Source organism: Danio rerio, chromosome 3, assembly GCF_052040795.2.
Source record: "Danio rerio strain M-AB ecotype USA chromosome 3, GRCz13ab, whole genome shotgun sequence".
In the NCBI taxonomy this organism is placed as follows: domain Eukaryota; kingdom Metazoa; phylum Chordata; class Actinopteri; order Cypriniformes; family Danionidae; genus Danio; species Danio rerio.
The window spans coordinates 66982501-66997500 of record NC_141023.1 but is presented as its reverse complement, the minus strand read 5'-3'; the positions used below and the strand labels follow the sequence as shown (position 1 = coordinate 66997500).

Genomic DNA, 15000 nt, shown 5'->3' with positions numbered 1-15000 from the left:
AAATAACCTGCTTGTTAAAAATGTACACTGCAAATTTTGGCTTTCTTACTTGGTTTTTTGTGTTCATATTGATTCACATGGTGTTGTTTTCAGGAATAATGTTAAAATTACTATGTTTTTCCTTCAAACAAGCTGAATAATCTGCCAAAATCTGCTATTATTTAGCTTGTTTCAACAACAATTAAACTTGACATTATTTCTGAAAACAACACTGTTTTTCGCTTGTCTATGCTTGTGCTTTGCAGTGTGTTTTGTCGGACATTCACTTGAAGTTCTTTCTATTTCGTGTTTTTTGTTTGGTACCCAGTCAGTTCATGTGCTTTTTTATGTTCCTTTTTGTGTTAGTTTAGTAAAAACTAAGGGTGTCACGATCCTCCAAATCCTCGATTCGATTACATTTTTGATTCTAAAGTCACGATTCGATTTTCGATTATGAATAATTAATTAATTAATGACCAATTAATTATTTGTAGTCTACCGTTTAAACTACCTGACCTGCATGGTCTTTGTTTTACCCATAAATAAATCATACAGTAAATGAATAAAGGCAAGATACACACATAATTACCACCTGTCAATCACTTTTTCTGCGGGACTCGTGAATAGGCAGTGATCTGTGTCGTTATAATGGCGTCGGTAAAAAAGACGCACAACCAACAGGAACCAGCCAACAGTATCTGAGGTGTTCGCTAAAATGACGAAGTACAAGTGAGTGAAAGATTGAAGCAGTCCTCTGACTGCCTGCACCTGCTGTCTCGAGCGCAAGGCTGCGTCTGTGTGGTCACGTGATGTGCATTTTCAGAGGTAGAGAGGAAGGAGGGCTGCTCAGAAATGCTACACGCCACTGTGGATGTCAAATCGTTGTCGTTCTAAAATGCCATTTAAAACAAAGACAGTGTAAACAGGGCCTGAGTGTGTACTTTTCCCCAGCGGATTTGCAACGGGGGCGGGCGGAGGATCGCGATGCCGGTGTTGTCTATCGGACTAACCGTACGTAATACGTACATAGCAGAGCTTGCAAAACTGTGGGTTTTTTTTGTCGACAACACGAACGTTGTCAACATAACTCACTGGAAATCCAAAATGCTTAAACACCGGCGACTTCATTGGAAGAGGAGAGGGTTTAAGCTCTGTCGACGGGTCTCCTGCTTCTGCAGTTTAACAAGCACTTACACAAGCCTGTTATTTTACCGCTTGGCAAGCCAAGCTGACGTGACGTGGGGGCGTGGCAGCATCGACAATTCTATTTTTTGATTTGATAATCGAAATTGAGCATAAATTTCGATCGATTTCGATTAAAAATCGAAATCGTGACACCCCTAGTAAAAGCCCATTCTACAGTTCGGGGATTTCTAAAGCAATGTTTAAAGTGCCCCTGTTGAAGTCTGCAAGTTCAAAGTGCACCACAAATACAGTCTCCTAAAATAAATGATTGATTCTGAAGAGCCGAAATGTCGAGTTTCACTGATTTGTGTAGATTTATAACACATTTGTCTGACTGTGAACGTCTGCTATGAGCCTCACACACTTGAACTAAGCAGAGCAGAGGCATCTGACCAACCAAAGGAGAGTACGCTACAAAACTCTTGTCGCGGATCTCAGTCGTAAGAGCAACAAATAAGAACTTGACTTTAATTCTCCAGCAGGATAGCGCTCCTTCTCATACTTCAGCCTCCACATCAAAGCTCCTGAAGCAAAGATCAAGGTGCTGCAGGTTTGGCCAGCCCAGTCACCAGATATGAACATTATTGAGCATGATGAAGGAGGAGGTGTTGAAGATGAACACAGTGTCTTGATGAACTCTGGGATCCTGCTGAAGGCTTTCTTCTTCATTCCAGATGACTTTATTAATCAGTGATGTGAGTCATGTCAGAGATGTATGGATGCAGTCCTCCAAGCTCATGATGGAGTCAGACACAATCTTCATTCTGTCTCCACTGCAGCAGGACTTTATATTCTATACTGGACATTATTTCTGTTCAGTGATGAGACTTTTGTCTGAGCAGAGTCAGACCGCACTGTCCTCATCAAATCAGTCAACATCAAGACATGATCAGAGTTTATTGTGCTCAAATAAGCAAAATCTAGAGGCCTTTCATAGAGACACTTCTGACACCAAATCATCAACTAGAGGTCAAGTTATTATTTGCTTTTCCTAAAACTTGGATGGGCCACAAAAGGAAGTGTCTGTCAGGTAGTTTAAAGTCGTCTGACCAATCAGAGTAGAGCCATCTGGCCAATGAGAGCAGAGAAGAGCCATATGACCAATCAGATCAGAACTGAGTGGAGCAATCTGACCAATTGGATCAGAGTAGAGCAATTTGCCCAATCAGAGCAGAGTAGAGCCATCTGACCAATCAGAGTGTAGAGCCTTCTCTCTGATAAGAGCACAGGTGAGAAATTTGACCGAGCAGAGTAGAGCCATGTGATGTCTATTCTGTTAGTTCACTTCTGTTCTCCACATTTCAAAGCACAGATATGTAGATTTATTTTCCTCTTATTCCACCATAATCTGAGAGCCAAATCAAAGCTTTTGCATCTCTTTAGACCCAAGATTATTAGACATTTTTTAATGCATACAAATAGCTTCATACTGATGATAACGCAAAGGAGAACATCTAAACAAGCAGAAGCTGACATGAAGTTAATTGCAGTATGATCACTGCGCGCTGTGTCCTTCCTGAACGGTGGGCCGGTAATCGTCCTCAGACACGGCTCCGGATGGGATGGTTTACACTGTGCTCGGGTTAATCTGTGTTTTATGGCATTGCTGCGGGCAGATGTAAACAAGCGGGCCATGCCTGCAGTGGAGCTGATAAGACATCCGGGCTGGATCAGGGTCGGGGTCAGAGAGCAGATAAAGGTAAAGTGGGTCAGCAGAGATCACACCTGCTGCTCTCCTCATGTGACCTCATGTGATTTGGGTTTCTGGCCCTCGTCTTGTTCACATGGCCAAACCTCCACGCTTTACTGTTCTCACGGTTTATCTCCACGTGTTGATTCTACACTGACTGCAGCTGGGCGTTCTGTCTGCGATTGCTGATTTCAGTGGTTTATGGTCTGCTTGTTTTGTTGTGTAGTTTTGAAGTATTTTTGTGGTGTTTTTCCATGGCAGATTCTGATTTAGTTTTTACTGGCAAATTGGCTGATTCCATAACCAAAATATATATATTTTTTTTTTACTAAAAGACAATAATAATGGTTATGAGAACAAAATATTCATCGTGATTTTCCATGGCCGATAAGGTTAAAGAAATTACTTATAAATTGGCAAATTCAATAGCAATATTCAATATTTCTTTAATGTTTTTTTACTAGAAGCCATTAAAAATGACAACGTAACCAAAATGTTTATTGTGATTTAAAAAAAAAAAAAATTATAAATAAATTGGCCATTTTAATACCGATATCCGATATTTTTTCATGGTCTTTTTTTTTTTTTTTTTTTAAATGGTTATGAGAACAAAATATTCATCATGAATTTCCATGGCTGATAAGGTTAAAAACATTACTAATAAATTGGCTAATTCAATAATTCACCTTTATTTGTGTAGCGCTTTTACAATGCTAATTGTCAAAGCAGCTTCACATAGAATATTCGATAGCAATATTCAATATTTCTATTTTTTTTTACTAGAAGCCATTAAAAATTACAATGTAAACAAAAATAATAATAAATATATAAATTGGCCAATTTAATACCAATATTCAATATTTTTTCATGTTTTAAAAAATATATATTTCATTAGAAACTAAAAAATGGTTATTAGAACAAAATATTCATTATGATTTTCCTTGGCCGATAAGGTAAAAAAAAAAAAAACTACTAATAAATTGGCCAATTCAATAGCAATATTCAATATTTCTTTCATGTTTTTTTTTGTTTTTTTTTTTACTAAAAGCCTTTAAAAATGACAATGTCAACAAAACATTCATTGTGATTTAAAAAAAAAATAAATAAATAAATTGGCCAATTTAATACCGATATCCGATATTTAATTTTTAAATTTTATTTAGAAACTATTTTTTAGAAATTAATTATTAAAAACTAAAAAATGGTTATGTGAACAAAATATTAATTGGGATTACTTTAGATACTGATATCCATTATTTTTTTGAAATGTTTTTCTTTTTACTAGAAGCTATTAAAAATGACAATGTGAAAAAAATATTCATCATGATTTTAAAAAATACTAATAAATTGGCCAGTTCAATACCAATACTTGATATTACTATATTCCTTTCTAATATACAGTCAGAATTTTATATATATATATTTACTAAAAACATTTTTTTTAAATGCTAATAAAAATATTTAAATCCTTTTAAAATATTAAATCCTAATAAAAATAAATTGGCCAATTTGATACCAATGTTTTTTTTTTTTTTTTTTTTTTTTACTAGAAACCAGAAACAAATAGTTATGAGAACAAAATATTCATCGTGATTTTTCACCATGACGATAATAGATATTTAAAAATATCTATAAATTTACTAATACATTGGCCAATTTGATACCGATATCCAGTATTTTTGAGTGTTCCCTTAACATATTCAATCAATGCACAGTATGTCAACTTTAACATGAACACATTTATTAGCTTATCAGACTCCTGTTTTAATTTGCTGCATCTAAACCTTCATTTCATGCACATCATAATCCACAATACTGTTAAATGTTTGGGATGATGGATCGTTGTAAAGGCTGCAGTGTTACAGGTACAGTTGAAGTCAGAGTCATTCGCCCTCCTGTGTATTAATTTCCCCAATTTCTGTTTGCTGGAGAGGATTTCTAATCATAATAGTTTTAATAACTCCAAGTTTTAATGTCCAATAACTGATGTCTTTTTTGTCATGATGACAGCACATAATATTAGACTAGATATTCTTCAAGACACTAGTGTTCAGCTTAAAGTGACATGTAAAGGCTTCACTAGGGTAATTAGGGTAAAGTTAGGGTAATTAGGCAAGTCATTGTATAACAGTGGTTTGTTCTGGAGACAATCCAACACTAATATTGCTGAAGGAGCGAATAATATTGACCTTAATATGGCTTTAAAACAATTAAAAACTGCTTTTATTCTAGCCGAAATAAAGCAAATAAGACTTTCTCCAGAAGAACAAATATTAGAGGAAACACTGTGAAAAATCATTACTAAATCATTTGGGAAATACTTGAAGAAGAAACAAAAAATTCTCCAGGGCAGAAATAAAAAATCTCCTCGCAGATGTCACGGAGTATTAGCTCATATTAAAGTCTCTCCGTCCAGCCGTTAAATCCAGTCCGGCCTGTAGAGTAAGTGTGGATGAGTGTGTGTTTGTGGGCAGATCCATTATATAAAGTGCTCTGATTTCTGCCGTTGCTTTTTTGCATTTTTAATCCCCATTTGATTACAGCGGGTAGGAGCATGCTGGGAGAAATCTCAGAGCCAGCCTGCTTTAATTACAGTCCGGGAAAACAAGGCCGCGGGGGTTTATTAGCCAGGGGAATATTCTGCACATTATTATATTAAAAACAATGGACGTGTTAATGGGTGCGAGAGGCTGTGTTTTTAGTCGTGGAGCCAGATCAGTCTTAAAAATAACACGCTTACGAGAGCAAATTCATACATGAGCAGGATACTTCACTTTACAAAAGCCGATTGGCAAGTTCAAAACACAATTCATAAATACTAAACACAATTCGTCAAGTAAGAAGTGTAAAAATCTGGCCAAATGCATTGGGTATTGTATTTAGGAATTTTGTATTTATGTATTTCTATTTATTTATCAGGGGTTGCCACAGCGGAATGAACCGCCAACTATTCCAGTACGGGTTTTACGCAGCTGATGCCCTTCCAGCCACAACCCAGTACTGGGAAAGATTTTTTTTTTCTTGCAGATTCTCAAGTTCTGTCAGGTTGGATGGTAAATTTCGGTGGACAGCCATTTTAAGGTCTCTCCAGAGATGCTCGATTGGGTTTAGGTCAGGACTCTGGCTGGGCCATTCAAGAACAGTCATAGAGTTGTTGTGAAGCCACTCCTTCTTTATTTAGCTGTGTGTTTAGGATCATTGTCTTGTTGTAAGGTAACCCTTTGGCCCAGTCTGAGGTCCTGAGGACTCTGGAGAAGGTTTTGGTCCTGGACATACCTGTACTTGGCTACATTCATCTCTCCCTCGATTGCAACCAGTCTTCCTCAGGGTGTCCGCCGGGTCTTAAAGTATTAAAAGTTGATAAATCAATTATGAGACAATTAAAGCTCTTCAGAGGTATTAAAAAGTCTTAATGGGGTTTTTACGAGGTCTTAAATTTTGTTCAAGCACTGTCCAAAGTGTTTGACTTTAAAAACAGCATCAATATATTTATTAATTGCTTGATCCACACGATTGATTCGGGCCGGGGCGCGTCTGGCCATGCTCCTTTGTCTGGGCGATGTCACATAATTTGCGACAAATGCAGGAAGGCGATGTGACCCCCTCCACATGTAGCAAAACAGACGGCAACATGTGAGGATGTAAGTTTGCCTACTCCTGGTTGGAGAAAGACGAGTTTAAACAGTGGCTGAAGCCTGTCGCTAAAAACAACCGCGAGGCTTACTGTACGTATTGTAAAAAGAAAATTAGTATATCATCGATGCACATAAATGCAGTAAAGTCCCACATGCAGGGTGCTAGCCAGCTGTCCATCGCCAGTTATTATGCACCACCAGCCACACCACAGGTGAACTTGTCAAAACAGCTATGACAGCAACAGCTTATTAAGTTAAAGGTTTGATACTGATTAGAACTTGAAGTGGCGATGAACTTCTTTAAAAAGTCTTAAAGGTATTGAAATTACCTTTAGGATTCCTGCATATACCCTGGTCCTGTCCCTGCAGCTGAAAACACCCCACAGCATGATGCTGCCTCCACCCTGCTTCACTGTTGGGACTGTATTGCACAGGTGATGAGCAGTGCCTGGTTTTCTCCACACGTACCGCTTAGAATTAAGGCCAAAACGTTCTCTCTTGGTCTCATCAGTCCTGAGAATCTTATTTCTCACCATTTTGGAGTCATTCAGGCGTTTTTAGTAAACTTCAAGCGGGCCTTCATGTGTTGGGCCACTCTGCCATAAAGCCCAAACTGGTGGAGTGAGGAAGATAGATGGATACAACTCTACAAATTTTTCCCATCTCTTGACTGCATCTCTGAATATGGATGGATGGATGGATGGTAGGATGGATGGATCGATGGATATATGGATGGATGGATCGATGGATATATGGATGGATGGGTGGATCAATGGATAGATGGATATATGGATGGATGGATGTATGGATGGATAGATGGATATATGGATGGATGGATGTATGGATGGATGGATGGATGGATGGATCAATCAATGGATAGATATATAGAGGGATGGATGGTTGGATGTATGGATAGATATATGTATGGATGGATATATGTTTGGATGGATGGATCAATGGATATATGGATGGATGGATGGATCAATCAATGGATAGATATATAGATGGATGGATGGATGGATAAATATATGGATGGATGGATCAATGGATATATGGATGGATGGATAGATAGGTAGATAGATGGATGGATAGATGAATGAATCAATCAATGGATAGATATATAGATGGATGGATGTATGGATAGATATATGGATGGATGGATATATGTTTGGATGGATGGATCAATGGATATATGGATGGATGGATGGATGGATGGATAGATAGGTAGATAGATGGATGGATAGATGAATGGATCAATCAATGGATAGATATATAGATGGATGGATGGATGGATGGATGGATGGATGGATGGATGGGTGGATGGATGGATGGATAGATATATGGATGGATGGATGGATGGATCAATGGATATATAGATGGATGGATAGATGAATGAATCAATCAATGGATATATATATAGATGGATGGATGGATGAATAGATATATGGATGGAAGGATGGATGGATGGATGGATGGATGGACAGATGGATATATGGATGGATGGATGGATGGATAGATAGGTAGATAGATGGATGGATAGATGAATGAATCAATCAATGGATAGATATATAGATGGATGGATGTATGGATAGATATATGGATGGATGGACGGATGGATGGATGGATGGATGTATCAATGGATATATGGATGGATATGTATGGATGGATGTATCAATGGATATATGGATGGATGGATAGATGGGTAGATAGATGAATGGATCAATCAATGGATAGATATATAGATGGATGGATGGATGTATCAATGGATATATGGATGGATGGATGGATGGATGGATGGATGGATGGATATGTATGGATGGATGTATCAATGGATATATGGATGGATGGATGGATAGATGGATGGATGGATGGATGGATAGATGGATGGATGGATGAGGTTTACATGAGCTCTATGTTTGTAACTGCACTTTGTGTTTTTGTTTAGTTTTTGTCTTTATGGAACCTCCTTTAAAATGAGATGTTGCATCTCACGGCATTATCTATAATAAAATGGAAATTGAATAGTATTATTATTGGAGACTGATCTGACTCTTTATTTCTTTCTCTCCATCAGGGGTCGTGCTGATGGAGATCTCAGACGTCCATCGGAAAGTCAACGTGGAGCTGGAGGAGAACGTGAGTGTTTTATTTACGCATTTATCGTGTAAGCATGGCTGCCGTCTGAATGAATCCACCACAACAAACAGCGCAGTTTAATCTCAAATCAAACATTTCATTTCCTGTCAGCGTTATAGCCGTGTTCCTGCAGTTCCGTCAGTGTAAACCGCAGGAGACACACCGAACACATGTTGGACTGTGCTTTTCCTTCTCTGTTTTTTGTAACGGGAGCAGGTTTGAACATGTCTGTGTGCACCTGAGCCCTGCACCTGATGATGACACACTGTACCTGCTGACGGAAACCTGGCCGTCAAAAACAGCACACGTTTCCTCCTCACAGCTGATAGTCACCAACAAAAGTCATGTTGAACATGTCGAGTTATTAATTTAGAGTTATTCATCTCGGCCAGTCGTTAATGTAGGCTGCGGATGAGGCGCTTTAAGTCTGAAGCAGGGGATTAAAAGGAAGTTTATCTTGGGTGAAAATGACAACAGATGCGGGATTTGAAGTGTGCAAAACAAATCATACTCAGAACGTGACACAAGGCAGCAATGCAATAATCGTTTGAGAGCGCAGCCGTCCTATTATAATCACTGAAGCCGTCACATTCACACTGCTAGTCACGTGCTTTAGAAATATGACTTTCCACTCAGAATAAACATCAAATAATTAATTATTTTAAACAGATTTTGTTGTAAATTTCACATTTCTTATCATAATAGTCTTAATAACTCATTTCTAATAACTTTCTAATACATTTTAATAGTTATTTTCTCTTTGTCATGATGACAGCACATAATATTAGACTAGATATTCTTCAAGACACTAGTGTTCAGCTTAAAGTGACATGTACAGGCTTCACTAGGGTAATTAGGGTAAAGTTAGGGTAATTAGGCAAGGCATTGTATAACAGTGGTTTGCTCTGGTTTGTGTGTATATATGATGCATTCATTCAGTTTGTGTTGTACTGTATGCTCCTGTTAATTGTCTCTCTCTGTGTGTGGCTACAGTTCAGACGGTTTCATCGGGAGGTTATTGCGGAGTTGGAGAGGAAAACAGACATGGATGTGAAGTACATGACGGTGAGCTGATAAAACACACTGATCTGCTTTATAAGACGTGGTTTAACCCCTGCTGCTGTATGGGTTATTTTGATTGGTTGGTTTATCGCTTGTTTTCATGTGCTTTGAGTTGAGCTGGGATAAAATAAAACAGCTACTCTAACTGTGTTCATCTTAAAGAAGAAAGTTATGCATGTATACCGAGGATGGGTAAATCATGGGGTGGTTTATTCCTTTAAATGAGCCTCAGTGTAATTGATTTTTAAAGCAGTTTCAATGAATCAATTAACTATAAGATCTAAAGTGTATAATTCATTTTTTTATCATTATATATATTTATATTATTTTATTTTTATTATTATTATATGTATTATTATTATTATGTATTATTTTTCTTAGCATTTATATGTAATTTTTTTATTATTATTATTATGCATATTTTTATTATTGTTATTATTATTTATACGTGTTATTATTATATTATTACTATATGAATTAGTATAGTAATAGTTTTGTAATTATTATTATTAACAGTTATGTATTTTTTTATTATTATATATACATGCACTATTATTATTATTTTATTATTATTATTATTAGTATTATTATTTTATTATTATTGTTATGTATTATTTTTCTTAGCATTTAAATGTGCTTTTGTTATTAGAATTATTAATATTATTCATATTTTTAATATTGTTATTATTATATATACACATTATTTTTATTATTACTATATGAATTATTATAACTAGTTATGTATTATTTTTATTATTATATATATGCACTATTATTATTGTTTTATTATTATTATTATTATATATTATTGCTGTTATTATTATTATAATAATATTATTATTATTTTATTATTATTATGTCTTATTGCTGTTAATATTATTATTCTTTTATTATTATTATTATTATTATTATTATTATGTATCATTGCTGTTATTATTATTAATATTATTTTATTATTATTATTATCATCATTTATATGTATTACTTTATTATTATTAATATTATTATTATTAAGTATAACTTATGTATTATTATTATTACTAATATTTATGTATTTTTATTAGTATTTATATGTACTATTATGTATATTATTATTTTATCATTATTATTAATATTTTTTATTATTTATATGCATTTTATTTTAATTATTACTCTATGTATAATTGTTATTTATGGTCAAAGGCAAGAGGATCCTGCAGATAATGAACATGTGAATAGTTTCTTCTCTAAGCTCATTGTTTTGCACTTTGACTCATGAAGCTCTCTGTGCAGTGTAAAGTAACCTGAGAGAGATGTGCTGTGTAGTGTTTTACAGTGCTGCTAGCTGGAAAACATCACTGCGGGATTATTTTTGATAATGCCTACAGTCAAAGTATTCAAATGGGTTTTGTTAGTCAAATGATTTCTTTGTTCTCAGGGAATGATTCTGTGCACACGCTGCGAGCTGTAATAATAGTCATAATAATATTAATAGTGCTAGTTTTATAAGTTTATAATAGAAATAATAATGTTTTCTGTATGCGTGTTGGCTTGCGTGAGTGTGTTTACATGAGTGCCTGCATGTTTTTTGTATGTGTGTTTGCGTTCATGTTTGCAAGTGTGAGTTTGCATGCGTATTTTTGCATGCGTACGTGTTTTTGTTTGTGTGCGTGTGTGTGCGAATGCGTGTATGTTTGCATGCGTGCAAGTGTGTTTTTGCATCTGTTGCTTGTGTTTGCATGCTTGGATGTTTTTGAATTTGTGGCAAATGAATAATTATACACCTCAATAAAGCCTTTAACAAAAGTGACATGTATTCTTTAATTGTTTTTTAAGTCTTAGATTGTGTCTGTGTGCAGGCCACGTTTAAGAGATATCAGACGGAACACAAGATGAAGCAGGACTCGCTGGAGAGATCACAGTCAGACCTGAAGAAGGTCCGGAGGAAAAGCCAAGGGAGAAACGCATCTAAATACGAGAGTAAAGAGAATGAGGTATGCGTGTTTGAACTGTAGAGATGCGCTACACGGGTGTCAAATCCAGTTTCTGGAGGGCCGCAGCTCTGCACTGCGCCTGTCATTCATTCTCCATTCATTCACAATTCTAATTGTGCATCGCGTTCACGACAACACCTTTCTCCAAGACTATTTGTACCTGTTAATAGAAGTAAACAGTCGAGAAATACATTTAGTTTAGCAATAAATGGGCTCATTTTAAACTCCAGCAAGGAGTTTACTGCTGCTTCTACATCATGCGCTGTGTCTGTTAGTAAATTGGATTTGCAACACTGGAGTAGAGAGGGTCAATACCTGCTCTTCACACGCAAATTAGGCCTATCAGAAACTTTTAAGTAGAAAGTGCTCAATTATACATTGGACAGACCCTCAACGCACTGATTTGTTCCCTTTGTGCTGCTGTTTTGCAAGTGTCCGTACACCATAGGGCTGTGTGCTGTCTCAGTGATGCTTCATTCAGGCACCGGCTGCGCAGACGCGATGTACGCCACTCTAAGATTACTCTCACAACAAGTTTCTGTTCTCTCATCCTTCCAACTGAGCTTATTCTTCCGAGGGGAAAGCTTTCAGTGCTGCAAATAGTTTGCAAAGCCTGGCTCAAGTAGTTGATTAAATTAATAAAAGTGAAACTGACGGGCGTAATATGGATCGTCATTAGCAGAAGAGGAAATGTTTATTAAGTAAAACTGGCCTCAGAGAGTTAAGTTTAGTCTGCTTCAAACCTGCAGGAAAATATCAAGCTCTGCTAAACTTGATCAGGGTCCATATTGGTGGCCTATTACAGATTTCAAAGAAAAATCTTCATATTAAAAAGGAAACCTAAGCTGAACCACAACAGATCATATCAATGTCATAAGGAATGCTCAAATAATGTAGCCTAGTTTTCAGCAAGCATCATGTTTTAGTTAGATTGTGTCGTCTGTCATATACAGCAGGTCTATAGGTCTGTTATTTGTAAATAAGATGTGTTATTTATCACCAGAACTACATTATTAATATATTATTATAACTACTGTATTATGCTTAAAAAAATAAACCGATCTGTATCGGTCGATAGTTAGAATTTTGGGAACGGATCGGTTCCAAAAAATTGTATTGGTGCATCCCTAATTATTATACTGTTGTTGTTTTGTTGTTGTATATTGTTATTATATATGTTAATGTATATTATTATAAATATTATTATATGTCCAAATTCTGTAGGCTTTAAAAACATGCTCAGCCACCCTGTTTTTTTTGTTTTTTCAGACTAGCTGCATGTAAAAACTTCAGTGAAGCAATATTTACATAGAGGCATATCCTCCTGAAGTATTCGGCTAGTTAGTCATTTATAGACCGTGTTTCTCTGTGTTCAATAGCATATTAACCTCATATCAGCCATCGTAAAATCTTTGTTATTCATACACTGGAACAGCCCGTTTTATAGATCTACTTTATTTATAGGCAACCCGCACTCCACCCCATAGCTGAATCTTGATCAGTCAGAGATGTTATCAGACGTGTTCATACGCATCAGGCGTCATGAATGAGAGCACAAACAGCTCCATAAACACAGGTCCAACACTGAACTACCTGCTTCAGCTTACATTTCTGTAAAAACGTACTTATTCGCAGGTTTGACTGCAGTTTCTAGGTGAAATGAACACTAGGGGGCAGTATGACAACAACTTTTGTTCCTTTTCACACTAATGATGTTTACAGACACCTATTATCGACAAATAAAATATAATTTTTGTTCAGTTCTTTACACAACTCTAAATAAACACCACAAAATGACACTGTCTATGATTAGTGACGATATGTTTGCGTCTCCTATCTCCATTTGTTCATATTTTTCTGGTGTTTTTTTTTTTGTAGCTCACTTTGTATGGTTTCAAGATTCAAGTCTGGTGAAGCACGCTTTTACAAAAGAGATAAAAGCAATGTAAAATCAAGGTAAATCTACGAGGTTAAAGTGCAATAATAAAACGTACAATAAAATGTACCCCAAGTTACATATTTCAAATTTACAAACATGTAGACATCGCCCTCTAGTGTATATTTCACCTGAAATGTACAACTAAACGTACCCTAAGTAACGTATTCAGATTTACAATAATGTAGACAGCACCCTCTAGTGGATTCATCTCAATTGTGCACTGAAACACACCCTAAGTAACGTATTACAGATTTTTAAAATGTAGTCAGCGCCCTCTAGTGGATTTGTCACCTGAATGGTGCAAAAATTGCACACTGGATAACGTATTTCAAATTTACTAAAATGTAGATGGTGCCCTTTAGTGGATTTGTCATCTGAAATGGGCAACAAAACGTACCTTAAGTGACATTTCAAATTCGTAAAATTGTAGACAGCGCCCTCTAGTAAATTTGTCATCTGAGACTAACAAAAACTTACCTTAGTAATGTAATTCAGGTTCACAAAAATGTAAACAACAAGCTCTAGGAAAAGGGTATGAACGGGTTGGAGCCAGCTCCAAATGGGCTGGTCAGCTCTAAGTGGGCTGTCCAAACCTTGAGTGTTCATTTATTTAATGTCTTGTACATGACACAGGCTGCGTCCGAAATCGCACTCTTCCATACTATACAGTACGCTAAAATCAATATGCAAGGCGAGTAGATGTCCGAATTCGTAGAATTCGAAAATCAGTATGCGTGAAGTACCCGGATGACTTACTTACGAGCAAATTCATAAATGGGAGTGAAGCGACGCAACTATATCATGTAGCTCATGTGACCATGACAAAATGGCAGATGTAGTACGTCCGAATTCCATTCATACCTTTCACATTCATACTTTATAGAACGTACTTTATATTATATATATATATATATATATATATATATATATATATATATATATATATATATATATATATACATGCATACATACATATATATATATATATATATATATATATATATATTAAGGGCGGAGCCGAACCCGAATACGGTATTCGGAAAGGCACGAATAGCGTGTTTTTACGAATACTTGATTCGAACAAATACTTGAAAAATTATTTGTATTCGGGAGCAAGAAAAACACTATATCAAAAAGCAGCGTTTCCTGATGAGACCACAGTGCATGCCCGCGTGAGTGAGTGAGTGAGTGAGAGAGAGAGAGAGAGAGAGAGAGAGAGAGAGAGAGAAAGACACACGCTCAGTTCAAAACGCGCCAAAGCCCGAAACTGAAAGCAAGACGTGACTTTTAAGGGGCTGTTTCATATGGATTTATTAATCATTCTTACTGTTCAGTGATCGCAAACTGCCGTAGTTTATTAAAGACGCAAACCCCTCACTGCACGTCAGCTGCGCGCCTTTA

The 15000-nt window shown here is 36.2% G+C and overlaps 1 protein-coding gene across 5 annotated transcripts in view; it reads left to right on the top strand.

Annotated features, from left to right (window-relative positions):
- The window catches only part of baiap2l1b (BAR/IMD domain containing adaptor protein 2 like 1b), a 109810-nt gene that overhangs the window by 38549 nt on the left and 56261 nt on the right, over positions 1 to 15000 (top strand). For all 5 annotated transcript variants that reach the window (XR_015479825.1, XR_015479826.1, XR_015479827.1 and 2 more), the window contains 3 exon segments: positions 8564 to 8625; positions 9619 to 9690; positions 11526 to 11660. Coding sequence is in view for 2 of the 5 variants with exons in the window: in XM_087242682.1 (XP_087098808.1) it covers positions 8564 to 8625; positions 9619 to 9690; positions 11526 to 11660 (269 nt within the window). In the remaining 3 variants the exon portion in view is untranslated.